The sequence below is a fragment of the Odocoileus virginianus genome, chromosome X, assembly GCF_023699985.2.
Source record: "Odocoileus virginianus isolate 20LAN1187 ecotype Illinois chromosome X, Ovbor_1.2, whole genome shotgun sequence".
In the NCBI taxonomy this organism is placed as follows: domain Eukaryota; kingdom Metazoa; phylum Chordata; class Mammalia; order Artiodactyla; family Cervidae; genus Odocoileus; species Odocoileus virginianus.
This window is the reverse complement of record NC_069708.1, coordinates 27,833,485-27,850,426: the sequence shown is the minus strand read 5'-3', so window position 1 is coordinate 27,850,426 and position 16,942 is coordinate 27,833,485. Positions and strand designations below refer to the sequence as shown.

The 16,942-nt window shown below is 37.1% G+C and overlaps 1 protein-coding gene across 2 annotated transcripts in view; it reads left to right on the top strand.

Moving 5' to 3' along the window:
* Positions 1 to 16,942, top strand: part of TEX11 (testis expressed 11) — a 256,192-nt gene that overhangs the window by 21,448 nt on the left and 217,802 nt on the right. For both annotated transcript variants that reach the window (XM_020882990.2, XM_020882995.2), the window contains exons 3-5: positions 753 to 874; positions 6,607 to 6,691; positions 12,303 to 12,382. In XM_020882990.2, the coding sequence (XP_020738649.1) occupies positions 753 to 874; positions 6,607 to 6,691; positions 12,303 to 12,382 (287 nt within the window). The remainder of the gene's footprint in view (positions 1 to 752; positions 875 to 6,606; positions 6,692 to 12,302; positions 12,383 to 16,942) is intronic.

The following is a 16,942-nucleotide window of genomic DNA, read 5'->3' as shown; positions in this document are numbered from 1 at the left end:
GTTTATTGTAGCAGATTAAAAATATTCCAGAAGGTGCTTTTATTAATATTATTAATGCTCAGAAGCAATGCAAGAAATTAGAGACATGTTGGTTATGGAGACCTCTGTTACACAAGTTTGGAAAAACTTCACTTTTGATAATGTGAAAAGCATCAATTATGGTTATCCGTTATGTTTTAGTTTTTAGGAATTCTGTGGCTTAATCAGGTTCAGCCATATGGAGTCTGGAGCTCAAGTCTGTTTAGAAAATGGTGAACATTTCTACAGATTCAGTAACTGGTTAATGTTGTTCCTAACTGAGCATGTCATTTTTTTCTCAGAAAGTAGGGTCAAGACTTCAGAGTATGTCTGCCTAATGCTTGAATGTATTAATAAGTATCTCAGTTTTACAGGGCATATATCTAAGTCTCCCTTCAGAATTTCTACATTTTGTAGTTTTGAAGACATTGTTAATTTCTATTTTATAGTTTTGAAATGACCTATTAATAACAATACTGTTTGTGAAGTCAATGCATTTTACTTTGAGAATGAGTAATGATGATTAAGTTATAAACAAGTGACTCCCAGGAAGTAGAAAATTTATTTGAAAATTGCACTCTTCCTTTAGCTAAAATAAACTTTATCTCCAGTTTAGTTTTACTCTAAGGATCATTGAAGTTTCTTCACGCTATAGGAACAGATTTCAGAATGATTTGCTAGTTTCAGCCAATGTTGATACTTCACGTCACTTTTATTATTTATTGTTATTTCAGAAGCTGTTGAAAACCTAATTGCAACAGACGTTACACCTAGGACACATGAGGCAATTGATAGAATCTTCATGGATATAGGGAATATCAACAGAGAGTCTATGGCTAACATACCGGATTGTCAGGTTGGTATAAAAATAATTTTATGATAAGTTTTTTTTTATGATAAGTTTTGATGATTCACTGTTTTAATTAATGTATAAATAAAAAAACAATCTTCATGATTAACATGAAATCTGAATACATAGAAATCAAGCCTAATGGCACATTTAGGGAAAATAGTGTTTTAGTAACTAATGGAAAAATGTCTCAAATTTAATATGTGCTATTTAACCTCTCTAGGCTTCACTCTTCTCATACGTTAAAAGGAGAACAATAAAACCCACCTCCCAACGTTGTTATGAATAGTGAACAAAATAACATATTTAAGGTCCTGGGTTGTTGTTGTTCAGTCGCTAAGTTGTGTCTGACTTTATGACTTATGGACTGTAGCATGCCAGGCTCCCCTGTCCTTCACTATCTCCTGGAGTTTGTTCAGATTCATGTCCTCTGAGTCTGTGATGCTATCTAACCGTCTCATTCTCTCCTGCCCCCTTCTTTAGCTTTCAGTCTTTCAGGGCCTTTTCTAATGAGTTGGCTCTTTGAATGAGGTGGCCAAAGTACTGGAGCATCAGCTTCAGCATCATTCCTTTCAGGGTTGGTTTCCTTTAGGATTGACTGGTTTGATCTCCTTGCAGGCCAAGGGACTCTCAAGAGTCTTCTCCAGCACCACAGTTTGAAAGCATCAGTTCTTCTGCGCTCAGCCTTTATGGGTCCAGCTGTCACACCTGTATATGATTACTGGAAAAACCATAGCTTTGACTATATAGACCTTTGTTGGCAAAGTGATGTCTCTGCTTTTAATATGCTGTTGAGATTTGTTATATAGCTTTTATTCCAAGGAGCAAGCATCTTCTAATTTCATGGCTGTGTTCACCATCCACAGTGATTTTGGAGCCCCTTCTACATGCCATGAAGTGATGGGACCAGATGCCATGATCTTAGTTTTTTGAATTAAGCCAGCTTTTTCACTTACCTCTTTCACCCTCATCAAGAGGCTCTATAATTCTTCTCTTTCTGCCATTAGGGTGGTGTCATCTGCTTATCTGAGATTGTTGATATTTCTCCTGGCAGTCTTAATTCCAGCTTGTGATTAATTCAGCCCTACATTTTGCATGATGTACTCTGCATGTAAGTTAACAGGGTGACAATATACAGCCTTGTCATACTCCTTTCTCAGTTTTGAACCAGTCAGTTGTTCCATGTCCAGTTGTAATTGTTACTTCTCGCCTGCATACAAGTTTCTCATGAGATAGGTAAGATGGTCTGGTATTCCTATCTCTTTAATAATTTTCCACAGTTGTGATTAACACAGTCAAAGGCTTTAGCATAGTCAATGAAGCAGAAGATGTTTTTCTGAAATTCCCTTGCTTTCTGTTTGATCCAACGGATGTTGGCAATTTGATTTCTGGTTCCTTTGCTTTTTCTAAACCCATCTTGTACATAGTAGTTAGTCACTTAATAGTAATTCTCTTTTCCTTCCTTTTTAAGTAAAATAAGAAACTACCTGGTAGTGGGGAACTCAGTTGAATATAAACGTTTGGAGGTAGTGCTTTTTTGGGGAGGAGGGTATTTTTTTTACTAGTGTTTAATTGGAAGTCTGTCACTTAATTTTGAAATTGCCTTGAGGTTCTGAAATGAGGTTCTGAAACAGCTTGAAAATGTTTACCTTGGGCAGATCCTTCCATTTAGGTGACTGTACAAATGGAAAGGTGAGAAGAAAGTTTATTGTAAATATCTTTCATGTGAAGGACACAGCAACCCACTCCAGTATTCTTGAATGGAGAATCCCATGGGCAGAGGAGCCTGGCAGGCTACAGTCCACGGGGTTGCAAAGAGTTGGACATGACTGAGTGACTAACACACACACATGTATGTAGCTTTATATATGATTCATATGCCATATAATTTACCCAATTGTACATTTCAATGATTTTTAGTATTTCACAGAGTTGTATACTCATCACCAAAGTGAACTTTAGAACATTTTCATCACAGAAAGAAACACACACTCTGTTTCCTTCTCTCTTCTCCAGCTCTAGACAGCTTCTAATCTACTTTCTGTCCCTATGGATTTGCCTATTCTGGACATATTATATAAATGAAACTATACAATATGTGGTCTTTTGGGACTAACTTCTTTCACGTGAAAGTGAAAGTGCAAGTTGCTCAGTTGTGTCAGACTCTTTGCAACCCCCAGGCCAGAATACTGGAGTGGGTAGCCTTTACCTTTTCCAGGGGATCTTCCCTTAGCATAATGTTTTCAAAGTTCTTGCATGTTGTAGTATGTGTCTGTAACCCATTACCTTTTATGGCTGAATAATATTTCATTCTTTGACTGTGTCACATTTTGTATATCCATTCATCTGTTGATGAACATTTGGGCTGTTTGTACCTTTTGGCTGCTATAAATAATGTTGATATGGCACTATTTACAATACCTAGGACATGCAAGCAACCTAGATGTCCACTGACAGATGAATGGATAAGGAAGTTGTAGTACATATACACAAAGGAATATTGTTGTTGTTCAGTCACTAAGTCATTTCTGACTCTTTGCAACTCCATGGACTGTAGCACACCACCACTCCCCTGTTCCTCACTATCTCCCAGAGTTTGCCCAAGTTCATGTCCATTGAATTGGTGATGCTCATCCGTCTCATCCTCTGCCACCCATTTTTTTCTCTCTGCCACCCTTTTCTTTTGCTTTCAATCTTTCCCAGCATCAGGGTCCATCAATAATGGAATATTATTCAGCTATAAAAAGGAATGCATTTGAGTCAGTTCTAATGAGGTAGATCAACCCAGAGCCTATTTTACAGAGTGAAGTAAGTCAGAAAGAGAAAGACAAGTATTGTATATTAATGCATATATATGGAATCTAGAAAGATAGTATTGATGATCCTATTTACAGGGCAGCAAAGGAGACACAGACTTTGCTGTTTGTGTCTAAAGAATAGACTTCTGGACACAGTGAGGGAAGGACAAGGTGAGATGATTTGAGAGAATAGCATTGAAACATATACACTAGTATATGTAAAATAGATAGCCAGTGGGAATTGGATGTATTGCACAGAAAACCCAAAGCTGGTGCTCTGTGATAACTTAGAGGGGTGGGATGGGGAGGGAGGTGGGAGGAGGGTTCAAGAGGGAGGGGACATATATATACCTATGGCCAGTTCATGTTGACGTATGGCAAAAACCATCACAATATTGTTAAGTAATTATCCTCTAATTAAAAAAAGTATTAATCCAAGTAAAAAAAAGCCCTGCTGATATTTTAATAAGGATTATATTAAATTCATATATAAATCTGAGGAGAATGAATGTCTTAAAAGTAATGCTGCTATTAACATTTGTGTACAGGTTTTACATATTTAAAAAAATTTATTTTTTAATTGAAGGATAATTGCTTTACAGAAATTTTGTTGGTTTCTGTCATTTCTTCTAGGTATGTACCTAAGAGTGAATTTGCTGGTCATATAGTAACTCTGTTTTATTTTTGAGGAACTGCTGGATTGTTTTCCAAACTAAAATTTACCATCTTAACTATTTTTAAATGTAATATTCAGTAGTATCAAGTACATTTACATCATTGTGCAACCAATTCCTGAACTTTTTTCATCTTGAAAAACTGAAATTCTATACCTGTTAAATAACAACTACATTTTCTTTTTCCCCAGACTCTCTCAACCACCATTCTGTTTTCTATCTCCATAAGTTTGACCACTCTTGGTACTTCTTATAAGTGGAATCATAACAGTACTTATTGTTTTGTGACTCGAGGGTGTGTGGACTTAGTTGTGGCGTGCAGGCTTAGTTGTCCTGAGAAATGTAGACTCTTCCTGGACCAAGAATCAAACCTATGTCCCCTGTGTTGGCAGGTGGAGTCTTAACCACTGGGCCACCAGGGAAGTCCATGATCGCTATCTTAAATGACTGAATAATATTCCATCTAGTAGATTTATCATAATTCATCTATATAATTCTTTATTACTGAGTATTTATATTGTTCTTAATTTTTCACTATTATAAATAATGATATGAGGAACACTATTAAGTGCAGAGATTATCCCCTCCATATTTTAGATTATTTCAGTAAAACAATTACTGTGTCAAAAGATAAGAACATTTTTTGGCTCTTTTTACATATTGTTAAATTGCTTTCCAAAATACCAAAAAGGCAACTTCTTTAAGTTGCTTTATTCTGAATGTTTATATTTCCCCCTAAATACCATTTGTTCTTCTGGGAAATTTTGAGTCAAATATTAGCTCCATGTGCTTTTGATGAAACATATCAAATAATACTTCATGTGAGAGTCATCATTAGGTCAGTTGTGGCATGGGGATATGTGAGAGAGATGGAGGTGAGCATGATAATTAGCTACAGAATAGTTAGTGAAATGATGGCCATGCCAAATAAATAATCTGTCTAAAGGGGAGCTCATCAGGGAAATTTGAAACCGTAGGGGGAAAAAGTGACACTGGAGAAAATAAATTAATAAACTAAAATACAATTGTGTACCATTATTGTACACAAACTGAGTTTAAATTTTTTCCATTTATTATTCCTCTTAGTCATTTGCTATCAATATGTTTATGATAAGAATGGTAGGTATATAACTTTTATTGTAGTCACTATAGCACACTGGGAGATTTAGGCCTGAGCTGTGTCATACTGGTCTGAGGCAGTAGTACCACCCAGGATCAACTATTGTCTCTAGAGATCTCTTGCCAGAAGCCAACTTAGTGCACATTTTATTCTTGTGATGCTATGAGATTGATTCATTTTTTCGTCTGGTTGACTAGGTTCCACCTGAAAGAAAGATAAACCCCAAAAGAAGCTGCCAAAATATTTGCTTCCCTTGTTCCTAGAACAGGACATAGTAAAATGAATCTTATTATTTGAATATGTCTTCTTTACTTAGCACTTTGGTAGGTAATGTGAGTTCTACATAAATTGAGTAAGATATGATCTTTGATATCAAGAAGCCTAGTTGGGAAATAAGAGTAACAATAAAAACAAAGGATAAATGATAGAATGAATAATTAATTATTCAGTTATGTGAAACTTAGTGAATACAAGGATTCAAAGAAGAGAAAGATAATGAAGAATGTAGCGGTTGTTGAAAATTTAATGTATGTTCTTGGTGAGGTTGAATTTGAATTTGAATTACATAAAGATAAGGGGAGGAGGTATATCTGGTGAAGCCAACAGTATGAATTTCTTGTTGTTTAGTCACTCAGTTGTGTCCTACTCTTTCCGGTCCCATGGACTGCAGCATGCCAGGCTCCCCTGTCCTTCACTATCTCCTGAAGTTTGCTCAAACTCATGTCCAATGAATTGGTGATGCCATCCAACCATCTCATCCTTTGTTGCCCCCTTCTCCTCCTGCCCTCAATCTTTCCCAGCATCAGGGTCTTTTCCAGTGATTTGGCTCTTCACATCAGGTGGCCAAAGTATTGGAGCTTCAGCATCAGCAACAGTCCTTCCAGTGAATATTCAGGGTTGATTTCCTTTAGGACTGACTGGGTTGTATGAATAAAGGTACACAGACAGGAATGAACAAGTTGTATTGATAGGACAGTGATATAATTACTCTGATGGTAAGTTTTTGGGAGAAAAGGTAAAATGAGACTAGGTTATGGAGCACCTGTAAATAACCCACAAGAGTCACATAAATGTGAAACATGCAAGAAAGAAAATATCATTGGAAGCAGACAGTATTTTAACTAAGAAAATGTTTCTGTTGCACAGATTGAAGAAATGGCAGTAAACCTGTGGAACTGGGCAATTACCAAGAAAATAGGTTTGGTGATAAATGAAGAACAGAAGACTAAATGTATGTATACGTTTTGTAACTCATACTATGAGGAATATTCTTATTGTACATCAGATTGTGTTCCTGTAGTTGAAATATTTTGATCAGTTCTTAGATGCATATTTGTTGAAAGAAAATAAAACAATCCTTAGACCGTAGTTTCTCGAGCAAACCCTGCCTTGGTTTTATGGTTTTTCAGAGGTTAGCTCTTTATTCATAGAAATTTAAAAGCTTCACTGCAGAAATAGTCTGGTGGTGAACAAAAAAGATGATTAAAAATGAGGCGGGGAAAATGAGAACTTGAAGAAATGTCAAAGGACATGGATTATTTCTCCGGAGAAGAGATGATCAGAATCTTCCGGATTCTAAAGAACCATCAAATAGTAGGTTCTCTTCTCCATTAAGAAAATAATGAAAAAATGTTGCTGTGTGAGGAATTTAGATTGAAAAATATCTGTAAAGAATAGTTTCTTCATGAGGTGGGTTGATAAACATTGGACTGAGTTACTGAGGAAAATTATAGAAGTTTTTGTGAGAGCAAACAAGAATAACAACTGAAAAAACTCCCAAACCATATTCATCTGCTTGGGTGTATTAAATGTGATCCACTGCCTGGCAGAGTATGAGCACTTTAGCTAAATGGGCAGGATCTAGTGTGCTGACAGTTACTGATTTCCAACAAGGATAGTGACAGTTAATGCATTTATGGAAAGTATATTGCCTCATTATAAAGAATATGTTGAGGCAACCTGTCAAAAGCTGAATCTCTGGAGTGCTTTGCCTTGTAGACAAATGAATTTTGTCTGTATGCAACAAATAGAATTTAATACTAAATATTTATCTGTATGAATATAAAGCAAACTGCATACAATTTCAGTGTAGGTATTGTGTACTTAGTGGTTAGTATAGTCAATAATATACTTATTTATTAGCCCATTCTTCTTTTAAGATGTTTAGAGAGCAGTTCTGTCTCTTTAACTCTCAGATATATGTTGATATCATTGCTCCTAGTAGAAGGCTTAGATCCTGGAGTTGTGAGGAGGGAAGAATTGGAAATTCATGTGTGGGAGAAATCTATTGCACAGATGAATTGTGTGATTTAAAAATGGGTTAATTCTAAACTCCCATTCTGCATATCAAGGGACACTACTCTGGCTGTTTTTTCACTTCTTGCCCAATAGTGGGTATTTGGTAGATGAAGTGGGAGCTGCAGCCCTAGGACCTTTCCTAATGTACTGACTCTGCAGTTTTTAGATATTTGGGTGCTTGTTATGTGTACAGTACTTTTAAGATTCAGTGGAATACAGGATGTAGTGCAGGAAGCATCTGGTTTAAAAAAATTTTATTCTCAAAAACATTGATTGGTTGGAAGATATTTTGTCTCAAAAACAAATTCAATGTGCCTGGATTATGTTATGTGATCAAAAAAGTCATTAAAGATTTATGCACTATAATTTTTTATTATTGGGAAGGATTATGGAACAATGGACAGAAATAGTAAAGCGAGAAGTAGAGGAATGACTTGTAAACTTTAGTTTTAGATCTGTTGTATTTGAGGTGACTGTAAAGTTAGAGATGTGAGACTGGAGCTTATGTAAACGGTTGGGCTGCCTACAGATTTGATAGTTATTCACGTGGAGGTGATTGTTGAAGCCACACAAGTTGTTGAATTCTTGGAGGGAGAAAGGAAAGAACAGTGGTTCTTTTTTTTTTTTCCATTTATTTTTATTAGTTGGAGACTAATTACTTTACATCATTACAGTAGTTTTTGTCATACATTGAAATGAATTAGCCATGGATTTACATGTATTCCCCATCCCAGTCCCCCCTCCCACCTCCCTCTCCACCCGATCCCTCTGGGTCTTCCCAGTGCACCAGGCCCGAGCACTTGTCTCATGCACCCAACCTGGGCTGGTGATCTGTTTCACCCTAGATAATATACATGTTTCAATGCTGTTCTCTTGAAACATCCCACCCTCGCCTTCTCCCCGAGTCCACAAGTCTGTTCTATACATCTGAGTCTCTTTTTCTGTTTTGCATATAGGGTTATCGTTACCATCTTTCTAAAGTCCATATATATGTGTTAGTATACTGTAATGGTCTTTATCTTTCTGGCTTACTTCGCTCTGTATAATGGGCTCCAGTTTCATCCATCTCATTAGAACTGATTCAAATGAATTCTTTTTAATGGCTGAGTAATATTCCATGGTGTATATGTACCACAGCTTCCTCATCCATTCGTCTGCTGATGGGCATCTGGGTTGCTTCCATGTCCTGGCTATTATAAACAGTGCTGCGATGAACATTGGGGTGCACGTGTCTCTTTCAGATCTGGTTTCCTTGGTGTGTATGCCCAGAAGTGGGATTGCTGGGTCATATGGCAGAACAGTGGTTCTTAAATATTCGTATAAATGAGAGTCCCTTGTGGAGCCTTTTTCAAATACAGATGCTGAGGTCCCATCATTGGAGGTTTTGATTTTGGGCTTTAGGAGGAATTCTGGGCATGTCTATACTTTGAAAAAATTTCTTAGGAATTTTCATGCACAGCAAAATTTAAGAACCAATGGTGTTGAGAGAATAGTGAGATTTTAACCTTAATTCTTCCAGTTAAGTAAAAGAAGTGAAAGAGCAAGGATAGGAGACATAAAAGGGATAGTCAAAATATTCTAGAGGAGACTCATTATCCACTTCAGTTCAGTCACTCAGTTGTGTCCGACTCTGCAACCCCATGGACTGCAGCACATCAGGCTTCCCTGTCCATCACCAACTCCCGGAACTTGCTCATACTCATGTCCATCAAGTCAGTGATGTCATCCAACCATCTCATCCTCTGTCCTCCCCTTCTCCTCCCACCTTCAATCTTGCCCAGCATCATGGTCTTTTCCAGTGAGTCAGTTCTTCACATCAGGTGGCCAAAGTATTGGAGCTCCAGCTTCAACATCAGTCCTTCCAATGAATATTCAGGACTGATTTCCTTTAGGACTGACTGGTTTGATCTCCTTGCAGTCCAAGGGACTCTCAAGAGTCTTCTCCTACACCACGGTTCAAAAGCATTGATTCTTTGGCGCTCAGCTTTCTTTATGGTCCAACTCTCAGATCCATACATGACTACTGGAAAAACTATAGCTTTGACTAGATGGACATTTGTCGGCAAAATAATGTCTCTTCCTTTTAATATGATGTCTAGGTTTGTCATAGCTTTTCTTCCAAGGAGCAAGGGCCTTTTAATTTCATGGCTGCAGTCACCATCTGCAGTGATTTTGGAGCCCAAGAAAATAAAGTCTGTCCCTGTTTCCATTGCTTCCCCATCTATTTGCCATGGAGTGATGGGACTGGATGCCATGATCTTAGTTTTTTGAATGTTGAGTTTTAAGCCAGCTTTTTCACTCTCCTCTTTCATTTTCATCAAGAGGCTCTTTAGTTCCTCTTCATTTTCTGCCATAAGGGTGGTGTCATCTGCGTATCTGAGGTTATTGATTTTTCTCTCAGCAGCTTGATTCCAGCTTGTGCTTCATCCAGCCCAGCATTTCGCATGATGGACTCTGCATATAAGTTAAATAAGCACTACCCACTTATTGAGTACATACTCCTTTATAGGGTTGTCAAATCATGTTATGGCAGGCAGTAGGTAAAAGGGACAAGGTAAGACTCCAGCATGAAAATACCAGGCACATTATTTTGAGGATTTAGAAAGGAATGGATTAAAGCGAAATAAACAGGACAAATAAAGAATTCACAAGTGCCAGCAGATGCAAATCTATGTTTTGTGTAAAGTTAGAGATGTGACAAAAAATCTTTGTTTTGTGTAAAGTCTGTCAACAAGCACCTAACCAGGATATTTATAGTATAGAGGGCCAAGAACAGGCTGATGAGAAGATGAGGATAGAGCAACAGCATCAAAGAAAACATCTTTATACTGAAATAGCATTCTGTCTTAGCCTCAGCTGCCTTTGGTCAGAAGGCTTAATGGTGATAATTATACACACCTGGATCAAGAATGTAGGCCTGGAACAAATTTCTTAGACTAAGACATTTCCCACAGAGGGACACTGCTTCATGCTGAACTAGGATAGAGTGAGGTGAAGGAAGTGGTAGTTTTCAAAAAGGTTATGATCATTGGGAAGTGTTGCTGTGAAGTCAGGGAAGGTGATCTTTGTGAGTGCAGCTTTAGTAAAATGATAATGAAGCCTAACAGATTGTAGGACATTAGGCAAAAGAGGGAGCAGTAATAAAATTGAGATAGTAGGTCATTCAATTCATGAAATTTTGAGACTTCCCTGGTGGTCCTTGTTAAGAACCACCTTGCAATGCAGGGGACACGGGTTTGATCCCTGATCGGGGAACTGAGATCCCACAAGCCTGCACAGCAACTAGAGAGACCACATACCTTAATCAGAAGACCCTGAGTGCTGCAATTAAGATCTGATGCAGCCAAATTAATTAAAAAAAGGTTTGGCAATAAGAGGAAGAGGTGAAATGAGATGGAAGCTTGAAGCACAGTGGAGTTAGTTGAATTTTTTCAAAGAAAGGAAATGGATATATTTGAAGGTAGAGGGGAAGGAATAGAGAGGGAAGCACCGAAGATATCTTTGGAGAGGGGAAATAATTGAGAGATCAGGGTTGTTGAGAATACTGAAAAATTAGTAAACTTTGGAAAAAAAAAGAAACATTTTAAAAACTGGAAAGGCAAGACAATGTAAATACATGTTTAGAAATTATTTTATTTTACTTTACTTTTTTCCAGAAACAAATTTGTCAAGGGAATGAATAAATTTTACATTTTGTGATGGTTAATAAAAATTTGATTACTTCAATTACCCTGAAATGTAAGCTGGGCAAATCTCTTTTTTTATTGGAATATTAGTTAAAATGATATTCACATAGAATGGCTGCAGAGTTTTAAAAATATCAAGGCAATTAGTTCAGTTATATGTGGAGTTATCTTTAAAAATCTGGGTATGTTTTATGATGAAAGAAACCACACAAATAAAAAGGTTATAGTTATTCAAGCTTTCCTATTTTCAGGATAAATGAACTGTACAATGAAGATATCTGTATTTTCTGAGTTATGCTTTAAGAACTTGACCTCATCTGAAGAAAATAATGTATTTAGGAAGTTTCACATTTTAGAATAATCTTAAAATATTATGATATTCACAAATTTTGTCAGATGTTGAATAGTTTTAGATTCCAATTCTACTTAGAATTTTCCTGCTGGCATGGTGCATACAAGAGCATCATATGAGTGTTTGGGATTTAAGACCTGCAGAAATTAAAATTTGAAAATTAGATATCTGTTTGACTTAAGGAAATTATTCATTTGGTAATTTTCAGCTCATCTACTTTTGATAATTGATTTTTAAAATTTATTTTTGGTTTTTTTTTTCATTTGTTTTTATTAGTTGGAAGCTAATTACTTCACAACATTGCAGTGGGTTTTGTCATACATTGACATGAATCAGCCATGGAGTTACATGTGATAATTGATTTTTTAAAAAGGCCTTTAAAAGTCCTATTTTTAACAATAAATATGATTTTGCTTCACTCCTCTTTTCTCTTTATAGGTGTATATAAAAGGAGAATGAATGTTTTGTGTTTATGGGTGTCTAATTACTGAATTACTGTTTTGCAGTGCGGCATGTTGCTTGTAAGTTGATTCGCATGTGTGAATACCCAGATGCTTCAGAAGAATCCATTCAAAGACAAATTTTGGTAAGTCTTAATTAAACCAGGAAAGGGCACATGCAGTGAAATGGTCATTACTCCTGTGAAGATGGTTATAGTGTAAACATGGAAGAGGTGTTATATCCTTTAGTTCTGTCAATGTTGTTGTTATTCAGTCTCTAAGTTGTGTTTGACTCTTTGTGACACCATGGACTGCAGCAGATTGGGCTTCCCTGTGCTTTACTGTCTCCTGGAGTTTGCTCAAACTTGTATTCATTGTCAGTAATGCCATCCAAGCATTTCATCCTCTCTTGCCCCATTCTCCTCCTGCCCTCTGACTTTGCCAACATCAGGGTTTTTTCCAGTGAGTTGGTTCTTTGCATCAGGTGGCCAAAGTATTGGAGCTTCAGCTTCAGCATCAGTCCTTCCAATGAATATTCAGGGTTGATTTCCTTTAGGATTGACTGGTTTGATCTCCTTGCTGTCCAAGGGATTCTTTTTTTTTTTTTGTCCAAGGGATTCTTAAGTGTCTTCTCCAGCACCACACTTCAAAAGCATCAGTTCTTCAGTGCTCACCCTTCTTTATGGTCCAGCTCTCACATCAGTACATGACTACTGGAAAAACCATAGCTTTGACTATACAGATGGACCTTTGTTGGCAGAGAGATGTCTCTATGTTTTAATATGCCGTCTAGGTTTGTCATAGCTTTTCTCCCAAGGAGCAACCATCTTAATTTCATGGCTGCAGTCACCTTCCACAGTCATTTTTTAACCCAAGAAAAAAAAATATGCCACCGTTTCCACTTTTCCCCCGTTGGTTTGCCATGAAGGAATGGGACTGGATGCGATGATCTTGGCTTTTGAATGCTGAGTTTTAAGCCAGGCTTTTCACTTTCCTCTTTCACCTTCATCAAGGGCCTCTTCAGTTCCTCTTTGCTTTCTGCCATTAGAGTGGTATCATCTGCATATCTGAGATTGATTGTTGATATTTCTTCCGGCAGTCTTGATTCCAGTTTGTGATTCATCCAGCCTGGCATTTCACATGTTCTACTCTGCATATAAGTTAAGTAAGCTGAGTGACAGTATACAGCCTTGATGTACTCCTTCCCTAATTTTAAACCAGTCCTTTGTTCCATGTCTAGTTCTAACTGTTGCTTCTTGACCTGCATACAGGTTTCTCACAAGACAGGTAAGGTGATCTGGTATTCCCATCTCTTTAAGAATTTTCCACAGTTTGTTGTGATCCTCACAGTCAAAAGCTTTAATGTAGTCAGTGAAGCAGAAATAGGTGTCTTTCTGGAATTCCCTTGCTTTCTCTGTGATCAAGCAGATGTTGGCAATTTGATCTCTGGTTCCTCTGCCTTTCCTAAATCCAGCTTGAACATCTGGAATTTTTTGGTTCATGTACTGCTGAAGCCTAGCTTGAAGGATTTTGAGCATTACCTAGCTACTGTGTAAAATGAGGAAAATTGTATGGTAGTTTGAACGTTCTTTGGTATTACCTTTCTTTGGGATTGGAATGAAAACTGACCTTTTTCAGTCCTGTGGCCTCTGCTGAGTTTTCCAAATTTACTGACATATTGAATACAGCATCATCTTTTAGGTTTGAAATAGCTCAACTGGAATTCCATCACCTCCACTAGCTTTGTTCGTAGTAATGCTTCTTAAGGCCCACTTGATTTCATACTCCAAGTTATCTGGCTCTAGGTCAGTGGCCACACACACCATCATGCTTATCCAGGTCAGTAAGACCTTTTTTGTGTAGTTCTTCTGTTTATTCTTTCCACCTCTTCTTATTCTCTTCTACTTCTGCTACGTCCTTACCGTTTCTCTTTTATTGTGTTTATCTTTGCATGAAATGTTCCCTTGGTATCTAATTTTTTTGAAGAGATTTCTATTTCTTTGGCTTGTTCACTCAGTAAGGCTTTCTATTCTCTCCTTGCTGTTCTCTGGAACTCTGCATTCAGTTGGGTATATCTTTCCCTTTCTCCTTTGCCTTTCCCTTCTCTTCTCAGCTATTTGTAAGGCCCCTTGAGACAACCACTTTGTCTTCTTGCATTTCTTTTTCTTGGGGATGGTTTTGGTCTCCACCTCTCGTACAGTGTTACAGACCTCCGTCCCCTTGAATCTATTTGTCACTTCCACTGTATAATCATAAGGGATTTGATTTAGGTTGTACCTGAATGGCCTAGTGGTTTTCCCTACTTTCTTCACTTTAAGTCTGAATTTGGCAATAAGGAGTTAATGGTCTGAGCCATAGTCAGCTCCCAGTCTTGTTTTTGCTGACTGTATAGAGCTTCTCCATCTTTGGGTAAAAAGAATATAATCAGATTTTGGTATTGACATCTGGTGATGTCCATGTGTAGAGTTGTTTCTTGTGTTGTTGGAAGAGGGTGTTTGCTATAACCAGTGCATTCTCTTGGCAAAACTCTGTTGTCCTTTGCCCTGCTTCATTTTGTACTCCAAGGACATACTTGCCTGTTACTCCAGTTATCCCTTGATTTCCTACTTTGCCTTCCTGTCATCTATGATGAAAAGGACATCTTTTTTTTGGTGTTTTAGGAGGTGTAGGTCTTCATAGAACTGTTCAACTTAAGCTTATTTGGCATTTAGTGGTTTGGACGTAGACTTGGATTTTTGTGATATTGAATGATTTGCCTTGGAAACGAACAGAGATCATTCTGTCATTTTTGAGATTAGCTCCCAAGCACTGCGTTTTGGACTCTTTTGTTGACTATGAGGGCTACTCCATTCCTTCTAAGGGATTCTTGCCCACAGAAGTAGGTACAACATTTCGTCTGAATTAAATTCTCCCATTCCCATCCATTTTAGTTCACTGATTCCTAAAATGTCACTGTTCACTGTTGCCATCTCCTGCTTGACCATGTAGTTGATATGTGATCTTATAGCATTATGGTCAGAAAAGATGCTTGAAATGATATCTGTTTTTTAAAATTTACCAAGGCTTGATTTGTGACTCAAGATGTGATCTCTCCTGGAGAATGTTCCATGTGCACTTGAGAAAAAGTGCAGTCTACTGTTTTTGGATGAAATGCCCTTTAGGTGTCAAGATATCAATTAGGTCAAACTGGTCCAATGTATCATTTAAAGCTTGTGTTTCTTAATTTTCTGTCTGGATGATCTGTCCATTGGTGTGGTGCAGTGTTAAAGTCCCTCACTATTACTTTGTTACTGTTGATTTCCCGTTTAATATTTGGTAACATTTGCCTTATGTATTGAGGTGCTCCTATGTTGGGTACATATATATTTATAATTATTATATCTTCTTCTTGGATTGATCCCTTGATCATTATGTAGTGTTCCTTCTTTGTCTCTTGTAACAGTCTTTATTTTAAAGTCTATTTTATCTGATATGAGTATTGCTACTCCAGCTTTCTTTTGATTTCCCTTTGCATGGAAACGCAAATATCTTTTCCGAGCCCCTCACTTTCATTCTGTGTGTGTCTCTAGGTCTGAAGTGAATTTCTTGTAGATAGCCTATATAGGCATCTTGTTTTTATATCCATTCAGCCAATCTGTGTCTTTTGGTTGGAACATTTAATCCATTTATACTTAAGGTAATTATTGATATGTATGATCCTATTACCATTTACTTTATTGTTTGTGGTTTGTTTTTTTTAGGCCTTTTCTTTTCATCTTATGCTTCCTGCTTAGAAAAGTTCCTTTAGCATTTGTTGTAAAGCTGGTTTGGTGGTACTGAATTCTTAACTTTTCCTTGTCTGGAAAGGTTTTAATTTTTCCTTTGAATATGAATGAGGTCCTTGCTGGATAGAGTAATCTTGGTTGTAGGCTTTTCACTTTCATCACTTTAAGTATATCCTGCCACTCCCTCCTGGCCTGCAGTTTCTGTTGAAAGATCAGTTGTTAGTTGTTATGGGGATCCCCTTGAATATTATTTGTTGCTTTTCCCTTGTTGCTTTTAATATTTGTTCTTTGTGTTTAATTTTCATTAGTTTGATTAATATGTGTCTTGGTGTGTTTCTCCTTGGGTTTATCCTGTATGGGACTCTCTGAGTTTCCTGGATTTGGGTGGCTATTTCCTTTCCCATGTTAGGGAAGCTTTTGACTATAATCTCCTCCAGTATTTTCTCCTACCCTTTCTTTTTCTCTTCTTCTTCTTGGACCCATATAATTCAAAGGTTGGATATGCATAGTGTTATCCCAGAGGTTCTGAGACTGTCCTCTTCTTTATTCTGCTCTGCTTCAGTTATTTCCACCATTTTGTCTTCAGCTCACTTACTCAATCTTCTGCCTCAGTTATCCTGCTGTTGGTTCCCTCTAGTGTATTTTTAATCTCAGTTATTGTGTTGTTTATTGCTGATTGTCTCCTCTTTATTTCTACTAGGCTGTTAAACATTTTTGTATCTTCTTGATCCGTGACTCCAGTCTATTTATCTGTGCTTCCATTTTATTTATGTCTTTGGATCATCTTTACTTCATTACTCTTGATTTTATTTTTGAGGTAGACTATTTTCTCTTCATTTGTTTGGTCTTGTGAATTTTTACCATGTTGTTTTATCTGCTGGATGTTTCTCTGTCTTTTCCTTTTATTTAATTTACTGTGTTTGGGGTCTCCTTTCTGCAGGT